This window comes from Carcharodon carcharias, chromosome 12 (genome assembly GCF_017639515.1).
Source record: "Carcharodon carcharias isolate sCarCar2 chromosome 12, sCarCar2.pri, whole genome shotgun sequence".
In the NCBI taxonomy this organism is placed as follows: Eukaryota; Metazoa; Chordata; class Chondrichthyes; order Lamniformes; family Lamnidae; genus Carcharodon; species Carcharodon carcharias.
The window spans coordinates 109,942,725-109,961,983 of record NC_054478.1 but is presented as its reverse complement, the minus strand read 5'-3'; the positions used below and the strand labels follow the sequence as shown (position 1 = coordinate 109,961,983).

The window sequence follows — 19,259 nt, the reverse complement described above, 5'->3', positions numbered from 1 at the left end:
ACCCTGGACCTCTCTTTAGTGTCCTAAAAGAAGTGGATGCATTGGTTGTAATCTTCCAAAATTCTCCAGATTCTGAAAAGGTCCTAGTGAATTGGAAAACCGCAAATGTCACGACCTCCGTTCAAGAAGGGAGACAGAAAGCAGAAACCTTTAAGCCAGTTAGCCTAACATCTGTCATTGGGAAAATGCTGGAATCTTTTGTCAAGGAAAGAGTAGCAGGATATTTATCAGAGTCAACAAGTTTTTTATGAAAGGAAAATCACGTTTGACAAATTTATTGGTGATCTTTGAGGATGTAATCAGCAGGGTGGATAAAGGAGAACCAATAAATGTAGTGTATTTGGATTTCCAAAAGGCATTTGATGTGATGCCACACAAGATAAAGAGCTCATGGGCAGGATCTTCCAGTTGGCAAGCGGGGACGGGGGTGGGGCCCGCTTGCCAACACGTAAAATGATGTGGGACGATATCGGGTGGAACTCCCAACATCACTCTGCATCATTTCCATTTTCAGGTCAGCGGGGGTGCAGCTGAGTCAGCTGCGCGCCTGTCAACGGCCTATTGAGGCCATTGAAAAACTAATTAATGGGCCTGCCCGTCCAACCTTAAGGTTGGCGGGCTTTAGAAAAAGCATGAAACCTCATCTATGGGCAGGATGAGGTTTCATGAGGGTATTTAAATTTTTATTAAAGGTTTCAATAAAAGTCATAGACATGTCCCAACTCAATTGACAGTGTCACGTGAGGGGACATGTCAGGGAAATTTTTTTATCATTTGTATTACAAATTTTAACTCTGAGCTGATTTCCCTGAGGCAGCACTTAGCCTCAGGGAGATCTGTGTGTTTTTTCACGCGCATGCATGAAAGAGCGCACTCCCGGCTGAGGGAGTTGCCCCCCCACCCCCACCCCCCCACTTGCACAGGGAGCGCATAGTGCTTTGGAGCGGACATCACAGTGGGCAGGCCTTAAATGGCCTGCCCATGTAAAATGGCAGTGCACCCCCATTTGGGGGTGCCGATCGGAGGCGCTCCCGCAACCCCCCCCCCACCCAATGTGTTGGGTGTAATATATTAGTATGGATAGATGATTGTCAAACTAACAAGGAACAGAAAGTTGGAATAAATGGGTCATTTTCAGATTGGTAAACTGTAGCTAGTGGAGTGCCACGTGGAACAGTGCTGGGGCTTCAACTATTTACAATCTATATTAATGACTTGGATGAAGGGATTGACCTTTTGTAGCCAAATTTACTGACTATAGGTAGGAAAGCAAGTTGTGAGGAGAATACAAAGGGGGGGGCGCGGTTTTAGGGTGCCCACAAGAGTGGGAAATTTAGGCGGGATGCAAACTTTTGATTGCCCAACAGTGAGTTGATACGCAGAAGTAAAGTCAGTGGCATGTTGACCATTACGCTGGCCTGGGGTGGATTCTTACATGTAATATATTTGCATGCCATGAGTATTAATTAGCATAAAGCTTTTTAAAATTATGCCTTACCTTCAAGATAAAGTCAGTGGTGCTCGAAATTCTCATGGCATCTAGTTCATGATCTGTTTAAAGGTGACGTGCACCTGTTGACTATGTGCTGTTTTGCGTAAGGGCAGTGGTCTTCCTTGTTTAACTCAATGGCACAAGGGAAGGGAGCAGGAGAATTGACTCTTGCAAGACTAGCCATCAAGAATGAGTCATTGGTGAGGGGGTTGTTGTGGGGTGTGGTCAGGACATGGAGAAGTGGAAGAGGAATCCAGGGGAGGACAGAGCGTGGGGTCAGAGGAGTGGACTAGTGAAGTAGGAAGGGCCTGGTGTCGTGGGTGTGTTGGGGGGGAATGATGGGCAGAGTCAGTCAAGGTAAGAAAATGAGGGGCCTTAAGAGCGTTGTCAGTACTGTCCAAATGTGTGACCATCTAAGGGTGTGTCCTTACAGGGCTTTGAGTTCGCCTACAACATTTCAATTACATCCCACTGAGATTTCTCTCAGACAATGTCCTTTATAGCGCATTGAAAAGAGGACAAGCTGAGCATGCAAATTCAGCCACGTCCCGCAGAGTAGTGAATACAACACTAGACACTTACTTGGAATTTCAATAAAGAGTGAACACAAAAACACAACATTATTTCCTCCACAATCGAGGAAATATCCTTAACTCCCCTGTAACCATCAATGTATGCAAACCATGAGGTGTGCCAGTACACTTAGTTTTCTGATTAAGATAATCTCAACAAATAACAATGATGCACAAATGAATAAAGTGAAACCAATGTAATCACAGAGTGCAGAAGAGGCCCTTCGGCCCATCGAGTCTGCACCGACACGTGAGAAACACCTGACCTACATACCTAATCTCATTTACCAGCACTTGGCCCATAGCCTTGCATGTTATGACGTGCCAAGTGCTCATCCAGGTACTTTTTAAAGGATGTGAGGCAATCGCCTCCACCACCCTCCCAGGCAGCGCATTCCAGACTGTCACCACCCACTGGGTAAAAAAGCTTTTCCTCACATCCCCCCTAAACTTCCTGCGCCTCACCTTGAACTTGTGTCCCCTCGTGACTGACCCTTCAACTAAGGGGAGCAGCTGCTCCCTAGCCACCCTGTCCACACCCTTCATAACCTTGTACACCTCGATCAGGTCACCCCTCAGTCTTCTCTGCTCCGACGAAAACAGCCCAAGTCTATCCAACCTCTCTTCATAACTTAAACGTTTCATCCCAGGCAACATCCTGGTGAATCTCCTCTGCACCCCCTCCAGTGCAATCACATCCTTCCTATAATGTGGTGACCAGAACTGCACACGGTACTCCAGCTGTGGCCTCACCAAGCTTCTATACAACTCCAACATGACCTCCCTACTTTTGTAACCCATGCCTTGATTGATAAAGGCAAGTGTCCCATATGCCTTTTTCACCACCCCACTAACATGCCCCTCTGCCTTCAGAGATCTATGGACACACACGCCAAGGTCCCTTTGTTCCTCAGAACTTCCTAGTGTCATGCCGTTCATTGAATACCTCTTTTTCAAATTACTCCTTCCAAAGTGTATCACCTCACACTTTTCAGGGTTAAATTCCATCTGCCACTTATCTGCCCATTTGACCATCCCGTCTATATCTTCCTGTAGTCCAAGACACCAACCTTACTGTTAACCACCCAGCCAATCTTTGTATCATCCGCAAACTTACTAATCCTACCCCCCACATAGCCATCTATGTCATTTATATAAATGATGAATAATAGGGGACCGAGCACAGATCCCTGTGGTACGCCACTGGACACTGGCTTCCAGTCACGAAGCAGCCATCTGTCATCATCCTCTGTCTCCTACAAGTAAACCAATTTTGAATCCACCTTATGAAATTACCCTGTAACCCATGTGCATTTGCCTTCTTTATAAGTCTCCCATGTGGGACCTTGTCAAAAGCTTTGCTGAAATCCATATAAATTACATCAACTGCACTAACCTCATCTACACACATAGTCACCTCCTCAAAAAATTCAATCAAATTTGTTAGGCATGACCTCCCTCTGACAAAGCCATGCTGACTATCCCTGATCAAGCCTTGCCTCTCCAAGTGGAAATAGATTCTCTGCTTCAGAATTTTCTCCAATAGTTTCCCTACCACTGATGTGAGACTCACTGGTCTGTAATTCCCTGGCTTATCTCTACAACCCTTCTTAAAGTGAAATTTAATTTTGAAAACATGCATGCCACTTTTGTGCTCTCAAGTCTTATGTTAATGGAAATGGGCAGGCAAGTTGTGGCAGTGATGCAAGGCCCCCCTGTTTGACCAGGAGGTTCTCTAACAGGCTGCCCATCGATGCAGCATTGTTACCTGACGGCAGGTTCTACCAGTGAAAAGATTCCCCGCTGCTAAATTGAACATGTTGTTGCATGCATGCCACTGGCACTTAGAATTTTAATTATAATTGCATGGGAAATGACAAATATTGAGAGAAAGTGGAAGTGGTGCACAGTTCCAGTTACAGTGTTAGGAATGGCACCCTGTTGGCAAAATTCTGGCCAAAGAGCCCGCAAAGGGATATCAATTGATTAAGAGAGCGGGCAAAAAATTGGCAGATGAAGTATAATGTGGGAAAATGTGAGGTTGCTCACTTAGGTGGGAAGAATGGAAACGCAGAATATTATTTAAATGTAGAGAGATTACAGAATGCCACAACACCGAGAGACCTGGGTGTCTTCATACTCGAATCAGAAAAAGATTTCACGAAGACATGCTTTATGTCAAGTAATGATTTTAATCCACCAGCTGGAAACCCAAAATGAACTTTTTAAAACGGACTAAAGGTAAATTGAGCTCGCAGCCAAAGATGGCTATACACTTTGCATCACTGTACTTTCCACATTCCAGTTGAGATAGAGATATCATGTCTGCAAAGCCCCATCAAAGACTATATAAGGGGAATATGAGTGAACCCCATAACCTGTCCCCATTAGCGAGGCCAATCACCTGAGGTATTCGACTAGTGGAGACGAACCATTAAACCTAATTGTTTGGGCAATGGGACCCTAACTGTGAGATGGGGTTCCCAGACATGAACTCATCAAGCCAGAATGGGAATGCCTTAAACCCAGTCACTTGAACAACAGGACTCTGGTTGAGAGAGGGGATTCCCAGATAGGAACTGATCAAGTTACAAGTGGGAAAACACTAGTAACAACCATGTTTGAATCACTGGCTGACAGTCATGTGACAGGCCCACTCTTTGTGTGTTTAAACTTCCCAGCAGTAAGAGGACAAGCAGCTGAGACACTGACAAGAGAAAACTTGAGTTGGGTCTCTCCTTCCCCTCTCCCGCCGCCCCCTCTCCAACCTATCTGGTAAGCTTTCACACCCTGTTTGCTGACCATGACGACTCAGGTTTGCCCCTTCTGCAGACAATGACTTGGAGGAAATGAACCCCGCGCTACTGTATCCAGAAGGACAGCCATATCAGCTGACTACATCTTTAAATCGCGTCTACGAGGCAAACGGCAAGTCCACCAAATTCATCCTGAGGCCAGTCAAGTTGACTTTTGTTTCTCTGGACTCTAAGTTGATTAATTTAACCTGCCCCATGCTGTAATCTATTCATCTTGTGTGTGAACTTCGAGCGCTTATGTGCACAAGTTGAAGCATGTTGTATTATTTTTTCTTAGGGTTAATTACAATAAACCTAATCTCTTCCTTTGACAAATTCAAGAAAATCGGTCCGACTGAATGGTTAAGTATATCTTTTTCACAAAAAACCCTGTTACAGTCAAACGAGGAGTGGGAAAAGAGGGGAGCTATTCAACCCCTCCCCACCTATCATAACAAGGTACAGCAAGTAGCTAGGAAGGCAAATGAAATGTTGGCCTTTATTACAAGGGGGATAGTACTGTAGAAAAGTAAGGAAGCCTTGCTATAACTGCACAGGACATTGGTGAGACTGCACTATACTGTGTACAATTTTCACCTCCTTATTTAAGAGGGGATATATTGCATTGGAGATAGTTCCAAGGTTCACTAGATTGATTCCTGGGATAAAGGGGTTTTCTTATGGGGAATGGTTGAGCAGGTTGGACCTATACTCATTGGAGTTTAGAAGAATGAGAAGTGATCTTATTGTAAAATAAGATTCTGAGAGGGCTTGACAAGTTAGATGCTGAGAGCACTTTTCTCGTCATGGGGTCTGTTTGAACTCAGTGCTGAGTTCAAACAGACCCATTTTCACTGAAGTAAGGACCTGACCCCACTGTGTTGGAGTCACGAATTTATGGAGGAGACATAAAAACTCATGAAGAGTCCGTAGCACTGTCAAGCTGTGAAGTTATTTAAATTCCCAGCCCTTTAAATAATTTTTTTAAAAGCAGCCTGTTTGTGCCAATAAGAGTTGAAAAAAATCAGTTTTAGCTGTTACAGTAATGTTTTTGACATTACTTCAAGGGCTATCATTATTGATGCTTGGCTGCTTTCTACAACCTACAATTGTTCCAGCAGATGGGTTGTAAGTTCACAACTTGATTGACAGCTTAGAGGTTATTAAAGGATTAGCTGTCTTTGATGTGGGGTTATGAAAACAAGTCCATTTTGTTTTATAAGGGATTAAGTACTTGAACTTTTAAAAGCGTGGAATGGGGGTTTCATGAATAGGAGTGTTTTTTTTTAACTAGTGCAAAGTCTGTAATAGATATTTAGACCTTGAGCAAAAAACAGGTCTGACTGGACTTTTTTTCCCAAGGCGGGTGTAGCGAGCGAGGATATTTCCCAATTCATGTTATCTGCCTGGGGAGCAAAAATCCAGCCCAAGGAGTCTCCCATTTAAGTTGGAGATGAGGAGGAATTTCTTCTCTCAAAGTTGTTAATCTTAGGAGATATCTGCCCTAAAGAGCAGTGGAGGCTGGGTCATTGAAGATGTTCAAGGCTGAGTTAGACACATCTTTGATCCACAAGGGAGTCAAGGGATATGGGGGAACAGCAAGAAAGTGGAGTTAAGGCCACAGTGAGTTCAACCTTGATCTTGCATGGCAGAGCAGGCTCAAACAACCAACTGGCCTACCCCACTTCTGTTTCTTATCCTGGGGTGAGTGGGGTGGGGGCCTATTGTGCAGTGAGGTGAGTGCATATTAAATCAAGAAGTGATGGGTTATTTTGTGTATTTAATTATTTGATGCTAATAAATGTTTGTGTTGATTAAACAGTTTTTAATGTTTTGTCTGAAACTATAACTTTATACATACCCTAACCACTTTCTGCCTGGTTCTTTCTTATTGCTTGCTGATTATTCCACGCCTCTGATTTCCCAAATGGCCATTCATATGTGAGCCCGACATGTAGCCCTTTTATTTACTGGGATGGGATTTTCAAGCAACAGATGGGTAATTCTGGAATTTTAACTCCACAAACGTGCGTGTTTTTTTTTTTTTTACAGGTTTACTGCCTGGAAGCCAGCCTAATTGACAGGCTTGGCTCCTTACCGGGCAGGAAATATTTCAGAAGCGGCCACAGCCCAAAAGCGGATAGGTTTCCTGCTCTTAAGATAGAGTTGTGAGTTGGTGTGGTGGGTACAAGGTAGTTTGGAGGGATTTGGAGTGATGTGGGAGATCTATGATTTGGAAGAAAGATCTAATCATGCGGAGTGAGAAACAGGTTTGCATGGGGAGCTTGTGTGAGTGAACATTCCGCTTTATCCTTGCCCAGGACATGTTCTTGGCAGAATCCTGCCTCATGAGATGATGGTTTCACCGTGGTGGTCACTAAACACACCTTGTGTGGCTTGGGAGCCTCATTCTGGCTTGTCAGTCTTTGATGCATTTGCTGCAGTGGAAGGAAGGCTGAAAAGGTGCAGGATTCATTGGCTTCTTTTCTGTGGGTCTTTTTCTCAACTAGCTGAGCTTTTCATTTATGCTCACCTCTTCCAATGCCTTTCCAAACTGTCAGCCTTCAGACGGTCACAGCTGTTGGTGACAGTCTTACAGTTGTCAGTGTCTGTGATTTTCATATCATGGTCTTGCAGGTGTCATCACAAAGGTATGGACATCCAGCAGGTTGTGACCCAGGCCCACAAGCAGTGCTAGAAAAGCAGTTACCTCTTGCGTGCAGCAGTTCTTAAATTCCTTTAGTTATCATGTTTCCTGAGATTTTAGAAATGCAACCAGCCAGCATTAACCTTGAAAGACACACAAAATCTGAGGGAGACAACTTCATTTAAACGTTTAAATAGCAACAAACCTCCTTGCGGCAGATTGGTTGCCATCCCTGTCCTTCTGGGATCACCTTTAAAATCAGAAGTGGACAAGTTCAAGGCAGCTTGGGTTTGAGATTTTTTCTCACACGACCTAAACCCTCACATTTCTGGGAGTTAAAATTACTATGAGATCAGAGATTAGAGTGGCATCCTTTCACTTGAAAATCACATGTATCCACCTAGGTTTGAACCAACAACCTTCCTCGTCCAATGGCTGAATACACTCCATACCATTTATGAAAGCCATGGTTTGTCTAAACATGTGGATAAACAAGACAAACCACATGTGTCCAAACAAGACATATTTTTTACCTTAGAGTATTGGTTATCTGAACAAAAAGTTGGAGAAACACTCTGGAAACACTCAGGAAGTGTTTTTTGTGTTGGGAGGGCACTTGGGAAATACCAGGGAGAGAGCGCTGATTCAAAGAGGTAGTCCAGAAAATGTCATACAGTCTTCTGACTCGTAGGATACCTGACCAGTTGCATTGGGCACTGAATAAGAAATAGGAGGTGGAGTAGGAAATTTAGCCCTTTGAATCCGTTCCACCATTCAGTAAGATCATGGCAGATCTTCTACCTTAACACAACTTCCATTGTACTCAATCTCTCCTCCTCAGGCAATCCTCTCATTTTAGGAACCAGTCTAGTGAATCTTCATTGTGTTCCCTCAAGGGCAAGTATGCCCTTCTTTAGGTAAGGAGACCAAAACTGCACAGGGTATGCCAGATATGGCCTCACCAATGGCCTGTACAATTATAATAAGACTTTTTCACTCTTATTCCCTAATTCCTTTGTAACAAAAGCTAACATACCATTTATTTTCTTAATTGCTTGCTGTGCCTGCATGTTAACTTTCTGTGATTCAAGTACAAGGGCATCCAGATCCCTCTGAACGCACACATTTTATGGCTGCTCACCATTCAAAAAAATTCTGCTTTTTAACTTCTTACAACTGTGAATAGTTGCATGCTTCATCACATTGTATTCCATCTCCCATATTCTTGCCCACTCAACCAGTTTATTTATATCCCTCTGTAGCCTCTTTGCGTGCTAACCTATTACTTTCCAACCTAATTTTGTATTTCAGCAAACTTTCATATGTTACACTCAGTCCCGGCATCTAAGTCATTAGTATAGGTTGTAAATAGCTGAGGTCCAAGTACTAGCCTTGTGCTGCTCAGCTATTTACAGCCTGCCAATCTGAAAAAGTCTTATTTATTCCTACCCTCTGTTTTCTGTCCATTAACCAATTCTCAATCCATGTTAATATATTTCCCATCAATCCGATGAGTCGTAATTTTGTGTAATAACCTCTTATGTGGCAATTTATCGAATCGATTGGTTCTTCCTTATCCACCCTTATAGTTACATTCTCAACTCTTAGCACATTTGTAAACACTATTTCCTTTTCATAAATTGGTGTATTTTGTTCATTTTTTGTCTTTTCCTTCACTATGGTCTTAGTTTAAAATAAGTCATTTGTTTAAATAGAAACTTAGCATTCATTTTGGCTCTGGTGTCAAAGTCCTAAAGACAATATTCTAGACACAAAGATCTAGAGACAATGAAACGATGGAGCTGATTTTCATCTTTACATGTGAGTTGTGCTAATTTGCATAGCACTGCTTTAGGATCTGCTTGATTTTCAAGAAAAAATATATAGATCAGTCAATCATCTCACTTACATAAATATTTACATTCCAGATTAAATCAAATGGCTCTAGAGCAGGCTTGACCAACATTTTTGCTTGGGGGGGCATATTTGCATATTTTTCTCACTCAAGGGGCCGATGAGCAAATTTCGGAAAGCTAAGGATTGGCACAACAATTGTTCTGATATGGCAGGTGGTATTTGCCAGGCTGACCAACTCCACAAGGGAAACTTGGCCACATTATCACAACGACTTTGCAATTTGTATTTATTATGGGAACACTTGTGGACTGAAGTCAGAAGTAATGAGTCCACTACCATCTTTAGGGATTTTAAAGATTAAATTAAAACATTTAGTATTAAAAGAAGAACAAACTTAAACACACACAAGATTACAGTTACACAATTCAAACAGTCCCCAAACTTTCTACTTAACCAGACTCCCAACTACACACCCCCTTTAAGGCAACAATCCAGATAGATTCCAAATTTATAAGGCCATCCAGTAATTTTACCACAAGCACCCACTGGACAATGGACTTCCAAAGGCTTTTAACACAACTTTGGTTACTGGAACAGCAAATGTCTGCAGGGTGGCTAGAGGCTGTTCCCCCAAGTCTGTTGTACACAGTCACCGTTCCAGATCTCACACGGCCACACCTCACACAGCCTTCCATCCTCCTTTAAGTATATTTATCCCTTTTTATTTGTAGATCCCATTGTTTCCACTTGTTTTTAGAAGTTACTTTTCCCAAAATATAAAAATCTTTCACGTTCTCATTATGGCCAGCACTTTTGGGAAAAATCAACATCATAACCTCACCTTATTTATCTTGCCAGTTGTAAACATTTTCCGTGTCCCTTTGAAAATCAAACACTTCTGCACATCTAAAAATGCAAATTCCATTCACACCATATCTATTGATTTCACCCTAGTTTTATTCATTTCCATTTTAAAATCTGTTTCACACCTCACTTCTTTGATAATTTAAACCTTGCAGTCTAATCATCTCTAGTTTAATTAAATTAGCCACACACAGAACCATACACACACACATAAGCCTGCTTTAAAATATCCCACAATAATATTAGGAAAAATATGATAGTTCTTTGAAACCTCCATCTTAATGGAAAAAATGAATCATCATAATTTTAAAAGACAGTTTTATTTACTCAACCCATCTTATATTGCTTACCGTACTTATCTATATACACAAACTATTACACTACCAGGTACATGCATTAACATATATATACAAATCCTTTGTATCAACAGAGATCATTTCAGTTCAGTGTCTATGTTTCAAATGTTCAATTTCCCTTCAACTTTAAACTCTTGACAATGCATCTGCAATTAAATTTTCTCATCCAGTCACATGTATAACCTGTAAATTAAACGACTGCAGTAATAAACTCCATCTGAACATTCTTGCACTTCAGCCTTGAGATTTGTCCAGAAATTTTTAAGGATTTGGTCTGTATAAACAATTGTTTCCAAAGAATTGCTTGCAACATAAACCTCAATGTTACAAAGCTAACACCAGACCTATTGCCCCTTTTTTGATGGTTGAGTATCTGCTCTGATGTACATTCAGTTTATGTTAAAAATGTCCCACCAGTTTTTCAATTCCTATTTCTTCAACTTGTAACGTCACAGCACCAATACCCAAATCGCTTGCATCAATTGTCAACTTAAAACTGCTTGGCATAATAAGATGCTGCCAAAACTGGTGTAGTAGCCAACACTGTTTTTTAAACTGTCAAATATATTCTGACACTCCTGTGTCCCTTGAAATTCTTTGTTCTTTTTTAGTAGTTCAGTCAATGGAACAACCGCACTGCTAAAATTTGGTACAAACCTCCGATGCCTAGAAATCTCAAACCTTCCTGTTTTGTTATAGGCACTGGGAAATTCACAATGGCTTTTACTTTCACATCACTTACAGCCACCTGACCATGTCTAATGATATGGCCTAGATATGTAACTTGCACTTTTGCAAATTCACTCTTAGCCAAGTTCACCACCAGATTAGCTTCTTGCAGTTGATCAAACAGTTCTTTCAGATGTTGTAAATGCTCGTCCCATGTTTGACTGAAAATTACCAAGTTATCAATATAAACAACACAATTGCTCAGCCCTGCAATTACTTTGTTTATCAGTCTTTGAAATGTTACTGGTGCAATCTTCATACAAAATGGCATAACTTTAAGCTGATGTAGTCCATCTGTGGTGTTACAAAAGTCAATATCTCTTGCTCTTTCTGATAACGGTATTTGCCAATACCCTCGCAGCAAGTCAATCTTTGTGATAAACTCTGATTGTCCCACTTTCTCAATACAACCTTCCAACCATGGAATTGGATATGAATCCGTTTTTGTTGCTGGGTTTACTTTTCAATAGTCCACACACAGCCTTTTTGTTCCATCATGTTTTGGCACCATCACAATAAGTGAACTCTAGTTACTGAAACTAGACTTATAAATTCGTTCTGAAGCATGAATTCGATTTCTTTTTGTACTTGAGCTAATTTTACTGGATTTAATCTATAAAGATGTTGCTTTATTGAAACTGAATCTCCAGCATCTACGTCATGTGTAGTTAAATTTGTGTTCCCCAGCTTATTTCCACAGTTGGCTTTGTGTGACTGCAATAACTTTTCCAAATCACTTTGACATTTGTCTGGAAGGTAACTTAGTTTTACGTTACATCATCATAGTTTTTAAAGTTTGATGCCATCTCTCTAAAGCACCTTGTGTTTCAGGATGATAAGCTGACGATTTAAACTGCTTTATCCCCAGGCTGTTCATTACTTCCTTAAACAGCTGTGACATGAAATACGAACCCTGACCTATTTCTTTTGGTAACCCATATCTTGAAAAAATTTGGTCAACTCCTCTACAGTTCTTTTTGTTGTCACGCTTCATAAAGGAATTGCTTCCAAAATTCTAGCAGACACACCCATGATTGTCAGCAAGTACTAATTTTCACTTTTGGTCTTAGGAAGGTGCCCTACACAATCAAACAAGACCCTGGTAAAAGGTTCCTCAAATTAATCAAAATTAAAGGTGCAGGTTTAATCACTCTTTGAGGTTTTCCAGTCACCTGACACGCGTGACATGTTCTACAGAATTTGACTACATCTTTATGCAGTCCAGGCCAATAAAAATGTTTTTGTATTTTCGCTTCAGTTTTCCTAATTCCTAAATGTCCTGCTATTGGAATTTCATGAACTACTCTCAATATTTCTTATCTGTATCCAGATGGTATAACTATTTGATGTACTATCGCCCACTTTTCATCTGCTGGACTATGAGATGGTCTCCATTTCTTCATTAAAACACATTACCTTTTAAGGTAATAACATTCTGGAATACGTTCGGACTCTGTTTTCAAATATGCTGTCTGATGTAATTTCTTTATTCGTAGATCCTTCTGCTGTAACTCTTACCAGTTTCAGTGAACTAAATGCTTGCACCTCATTCTCTTCAACCTTTTCTTCCTGCACAGTCTTTTCAAAAACAGACCCAGCTAATTGGATGCCAGCATCCTTCCCCTGCCTTTTAGGCTCTCCCTCCTCTTGTTTCAACCTGTGAGTTTGTGATCTCATTACTACACAATCTGGAAACAATCCAGGATGTTCTTTCTGCAGCATCTCTGTTGAATGCATCTCCACAGGCATCAACTACAGGCATCACTGATATCTGTGACCCAGCTATATCATTACCTAAGATAAATTGAACCCCTGCAATGGGCAATTTTTCCACTATTCCAACAATTAAGTCACTTGTTTTCCACTTACTCTTTAAATTTACCTTCCACAATGGAAAAGGTTTAGCATCTCCATGGATTCCACTGATGACCACTCTTTCCTGCAATGCACCTTCTGGACAACAAATAGCACTATCCCATAACATTAAGAACTGACTAGCCCCTATATCCCTTAAAATTTTAACATCTTTGCCAGCTCCACCCTGTACACATGGAAAGACTTTCCATTCACACACAGAATCTTTAAACATTTCTATACTCTGCCCTTCAGAACTCCCTTGGGTAAATTGTGAACACATTCCAACTTTTTTACCTACCACTGATCCTTCCTGCTCCACTTGTACACAAACCACTCGTTTTTTCTTGCCCCTGGATCTCAGAACCCACAGCACTCATTTCCAGAACTTTTTGTGTTCCAACTTTTCGCTGTAACTTCCAACACATTGACTTCGTATGCCCCACTTTATTACAGTGAAGTGTCACTTCTACCCTCAGCACCTTCTTATCTGCTTTGAGGAGAAACTTCCTGAAAATTTCCGACTGTTCTTTCTCCTCCCTAACTACCTGCCTTCCTTCCACCTTCCCACTTTCTATCCTTCTCTGATTTAAAAAGGTGATGAAAAAAGGTTTAGATCTATTGACTAGCTCATAATCATCAACTATTTTTGCTGTTTGCCTAGCTGTTTTAACCCTCTGTTCTTCCACATGAACTCTAACTACCGAAGGAATTGAATCTCTAAATTCTTCCAAAAGAATTAACTTCTCTAAGAGCTGCATATGTTACTTCTACCTTTTATGCCCACATCCACCGGTCAAATTTACTTTGTTTTACTCTCTCAAACTAAACATAAGTCTGATCAGGCTGTTTCCTTAGATTCCGAAATTTTTGCCTGTACATCTCAGGAACCAGCTCATATGCACTCAAAATAGCTTTTTTTTAACTGCCGATACCTCTTCTGACAGCGATTCATATACCTCATGAGCTCTATCTACCAATCTAGACTATAAAAGTAATGTCCAGATTTCTTGTGGCATTTCATTTGCTTAGCAACCTTTCCAAACAAAATAAAGAACGCCTCCACCTCCCTTTCTTTGAACTTCGTAAGAGCCTGTACAAATTTAAACATCCCCCCAATGGGTTTTGGGTTGGAAGTGGTTGTTTCCACATCAGAAACTTGCTCAGCATTAGAAGTCTCTTTTTTAACTTCTAGCCTTTTCAGCTGATATTCTCCTTCCCTTTCCTTCTCTCTTTTGTCCATTGCTGACCTCCAGAGGGAGAACCTAAGTTTTCTCATTTCCATTTCTCTTTGAAATGCTCTCTTTTTCCTTTTCCTTTTCTTCTATTTCAAGTTTATTTCATTTCCATTGCTTGTTCAAGTTCAAGCCTCTTCATTTCTAACTGAAGTCTCACCATCTCCAGCTGTCAGGTATCGCTTCCAATTTCAAATGTTGTGCTATTACTTCTATTATGTCTGCTTTCTTTGCCCCTGCGGTTAATGCTAATCCGCCAATTCTGTTAACTGTACCTTAGTTACTTTTTGTAAACTAACCAGGGTTACATCTTTTACTCCCAGAAAAGTCTGAGCAATTGTTAAAGCCATATTTGGAGTCTAACCACTTTAAAATCCCTCAACACCATCTCCCGAGTTCAATGTTCTTCTTATGCTCGTAGCGTTAAGATTCACCAGTTCCAAGCAAGTCATAGAATTTCAAAAATCCTGCAAAGAGCCCTCAATTTGTTATGATATGGCAGGTGGTATTTGCCAGGCTGACCAAGTCCACAAAGGAAACTTGCCATGCTATCACAACGATTTTGCAATATGTATTTATTACAAGAAGGCTTGTGCACTGAAGTCAGAAGTAACAGGTCCACTACCACCTTAGAGATTTTAAAGATTAAATTAAAATATTTATTAACCAAAGAAGAACAAATGTAATCACACACAAGGCATAGAATTTTACCCTTGACGTGCACCCATGCGTGAAATAAAGTTCGTTGACATTGGACAAGCGTCCTGACGTCAACGCACACTCACGATATTTTGCTAGGCGGGCGCACCACCATTAATTAAGTGGCTAGTTAAGGCCCTTGAGAGACCAATTGACTCCAAGTTTACGTTGCCCTTGCGATTTTCAGTCTGTTGCACGGGCAAAACGGCAGATGGGCAGGCCATAATTTGCAAAACCTCATTCATGGGCGGGATAAGAGGGGTCAGTGGGCTTCACAAAGCAAATAGTGAATAGTTCTGGATATCACTTGCTGCTGCTTGCTTCTGTGAACAGAACAGCTTCATTTCGCTTCAGCGCTGCATTCAGAGCATTTAGAAGCTTCAGTTCAGGACTCATTGTTGTCTTCCAGGTCCCCGGAGGATTCACAACCAATGGGACCTTCCAGGTATCAGACAGCCTTCCCTTACCCTGGTAATGGGGATTGTGGTCTCTGCTGGAGGCACATCCTCTAAGGTGGAAGAGAGGGCCAGAAGGGGGACAAGGTCAGGTGTACCTATTTAGCTTCCAGGCAAGCAACCTGTGGGAGGAGAGGCACAAGCACAAGAGGTGACAGGAAGGCCCAGCTGGAAGGTGCAGAAGACGCCACTATCCTGCTGCCAGGGTTTACAGGCAGCGATGCAGTTATCTCCACATGTCTGAGGTGCAATGCCGAAGGATGCTTCGTCTCTCAAGGGAGACAGTGTCCTCCATCTGTCAGAGGATCGGCCCTGAGATCAGCTCTGACTGTGTGGGTGGACACCCCATGCCATTGGCTCTGAAGGCCACCGTGGCCCTAAATTTCTTTGCCTCTGGTTCTTTCCAGGGCTCAGTGGGGGACCTGTGCGGAGCCTCCCAATCAGCTGTCCATAGTTGCGTCAAACTGGTGACAAGAAGCTCTGTTCAGGCGTGCATTGACTTTCATTCATTACCGTACAGATGAGGCCAGCCAGGCAGAACGAGCCAGAGGCTTCGCAGCGATTGCTGGTTCCCCTGTATCCAGGGTGCTATTGACTGCACGCATGTGGCTATCAAGGCGCCAGCAGGTGAGCCGGGAGCCTTTGTCAATAGGAAGGGATACCTCTCCATAAACGTGCAGATAGTGTGTGACCACAAGATGCAGATTCTGCAAGTGTGTGCAAGGTACCCTGGCAGCTCCCATGAAGCATACAACCTGAGGCACTCCCAGGTGTCGAGGCTCTTCAATGCTCTAGCCCGACCGGATGGATGGTTGCTGGGTGACTAGGGCTATCCGCTCAAAAGGTGGCTCATGATGCCTCTCCACCACCCAAGAACAGAGGCCGAGCAGCGGTGCAACAGGAGCCATGCCTCCAGAAGGGCGGTGGTGAAGAGAACCACTGGTCTTCTCAAGAAGTACTTATGATGCCTGGACTGTTCAGGGGGCGCACTGCAATACCCCCCAGATCGTGTGTCACTGATCATGGTTGCATTTTGCGCTCTACACAATCTGGCACTGGAAAGGAGGGATGCAATGGAGGAAGATGATCTTGACACAGCTGCACAGGCAACAACGATGAGTCCAATAGTGAGTCCGAGGACGAGCAGACTCAGGAGAATGTTGAGGACATAGACGCTGACCTGGGTAACCTCCAGGGAGCCAGGAAAGCTCCTTCAGCTAGCCTACCAAATAGGAACCACCAATACATGCGAGGGCTGCAGACTCCATATTCAATCCCTGACAGGACCAGTTATTTGGTCAACAACATATACTATCTGCCAGTGCAATAAAGCTTAAAGAGTCCCATGTCCATCATAGCATCATGGCTTACCCCGCACCTAGAGAGCAAATGAAGCATCCAGAGGCCAGTTGCAAAAAAAAAATCTCATTTATTTCTGAGTGACAAACGGCAGAAATTAACATTCACCGGTGTTTTACATCACACCATTAAAATAAACACAAAAATGGGAGAAACAAATATCACCCGTGATCAGTCCGTGTTGTGCTTAAGATGCTTTAAGTTTTTGCTTGCGAGTACTACATCCAGGTGCTGCCCCCTCACTGGCAATGGCATTGGAGACAGCCTGCTCACTCTGCTGTCTTGTTGGACTTGATTACCTTGGCGGGTGTCCTCTGGCCCATGGAGCTTTTGCTGGGCCCGCCTGGAAGGGGGCAACCAGTGCCATGGCTGGCATCTCCCCAGTCGCTGCAGCCTCATCAGATGTCATGGTCATTGGCAGAGGGGCGGAGGAGCTGCTGACATCATCCAGAGCACCCTGAGAGGAGCCCGCAGAGATGAAAGGCAACCCGTGAGCCACTGTCAGGTCCCTCTGGACCTCCCCACTCACCACTGATGGACAGGCACCTAGCTGGAATATTGGATGCCCAATCCATCTTCCACACTGACATTGATCAGCTGAGGTCATTGCTGGCATGAGTGCTTGCACATCCCCAGGAACCCCTGATTGAGTCCCTGGAGGAGCCTCTCCATGAGAATTGCCACTCTCTCCATGGAGGGGACATTGCGCTCTGCATGGTCTCCTCCTCAACAGACACCATAGCACGCACTCTCTCTTGTATCTCTGCCAGATCCTCCTGCACACTCTGCTGGACATCCAGCAGCTGCTGTCTCAGGGACAACTCCAGAGGCCCATCATCAGTCATAGACTGAGCATTGTTCTGGTCCCCAGCAGTCCTCTGACTGCCGGCACCCTGAGCACTCTCTGCCTCTGCCTGCACCTCAAGCGAGTATGAAGTGCCCTCACCAATGTGCACCAAGATACTAGACACTGATCTTATGCCCACCAAGGTGCTGGTATCTGCACTGGTGCTTGCTTTACAGAGAGGGTGCGTCACTGGTGCGTGTTCAACATGCTGGTCCTCAGGGGTCAGGCTCCTCACGAGGGGCTGCTGATGAGCCTAAAAGGGAGAAGGACATGTCATTAGTTTAAGTCATTAGACAGTCACTGTGCATGCCTGACACCTTGATGAGACAGAGATCTGCATCATGGTGGCCTCGTCTTTCTATTATCAATGGGCATTCCAGGATCGAGGTTCACATCAATATACAGACTACACTGCAATGGTTGCCAAAAGCCATATTCTCACCTCAGTGCACTGTACTCTTACCTCCTTTTGGCACCCCAACCTCACTGTGACCACTCCAGCTCCAGGGCCTCCTGCTCATACCTACTGAGGATGAGGAGGTGTGGGGCCCCCTGCCAGTCCACGACTTCTCTGCATTGTTATGGGGTGTTTTCTCTGGAATGATAGAGGGGAATTGATTATTGTACTCTCTCCCTGCAACGCCGTTGCAGCCTGGCCAGTCCCATCTGAGGAACATCTTGCAGGGTTCAGCACAATTGTGACCCTGGAGCCACAAGGCACTCAGTCCAAACAGCCAAGGCTCACCCCCTTGCCCAGATCTTGCCTCATTGACATTTGTCGCTCACTCTGTGACGCCTCTGAGATCCACGGCGGGATGGGCAGCTCTTATCTGTTCTGCTAAGTGACCCATGCCAACACGGTACTCTCCCTTCCCGATCGCAGGAGATTGTTAAAGCGCTTCTGGCGCTGGACCCATGTGCACCTCACCATGCTGACCCTGGATGCCACCTCCTCCCAGGCCTTTTTGGTGAGGTCGGGGGGCCTGCTCCTCCCATCCTTGGGGACAAGTGTTTCTCACCTTGCTGCCATCTCCTTCAGGTGGGCAGCAAGGCACTCATCTGAAAAAGGAGGGGCCATCTGCCCCTCCGACCTGCCCTCCCGCCTGCTGTGTCCACCTACTGTGGCATCCATGCGCACAACTTCTGCGTCCTTTCGTTGGCAGCCTTCCAGGGACTGCCGAAGCTGCATTTGAATCGGCCGCTAGTTTACCGTTGGACCTGGCAGGCATTAAGCCCCTGCCCACCCCTTCGCATTCATTCAAAGGCCGTGTCTCTCACTGGGTGGGCCTTAATTGGCCCGCCTGCGTAAAATCATGTTGCGCTGCCAATCGCTGGCAGCGGTTGGCTTCCTTACCACTCCCGCCGAGCCCACATGGCAAGGGTAAAATCTGCCCAAGGTTATAATTATACAGTTATAACAGTTCCCAAACTTTCTACTTAACCAGACTCCCAAGTACATACCCCTTTTAAAGCAACAGTCCACATAGATTCCAAATTT

The 19,259-nt window shown here is 43.6% G+C and overlaps 1 protein-coding gene across 11 annotated transcripts in view; it reads left to right on the top strand.

The window, feature by feature from the left end:
• LOC121284892 (cyclin-dependent kinase 2-like) overlaps window positions 1-19,259 on the top strand; it is a 53,635-nt gene that overhangs the window by 16,518 nt on the left and 17,858 nt on the right. For 2 of the 11 annotated variants that reach the window (XR_005944575.1, XR_005944576.1), the window contains exon 4: window positions 5,158-5,221. The exons of 8 other annotated variants lie outside the window; for them this stretch is intronic. Coding sequence is in view for 1 of the 3 variants with exons in the window: in XM_041200762.1 (XP_041056696.1) it covers window positions 4,897-4,917 (21 nt within the window). In the remaining 2 variants the exon portion in view is untranslated. Of the gene's footprint in view, window positions 1-4,896; window positions 4,977-5,157; window positions 5,222-19,259 lie in introns of those variants that run through there. One more of the 11 variants, XM_041200762.1, reaches the window with a different exon arrangement.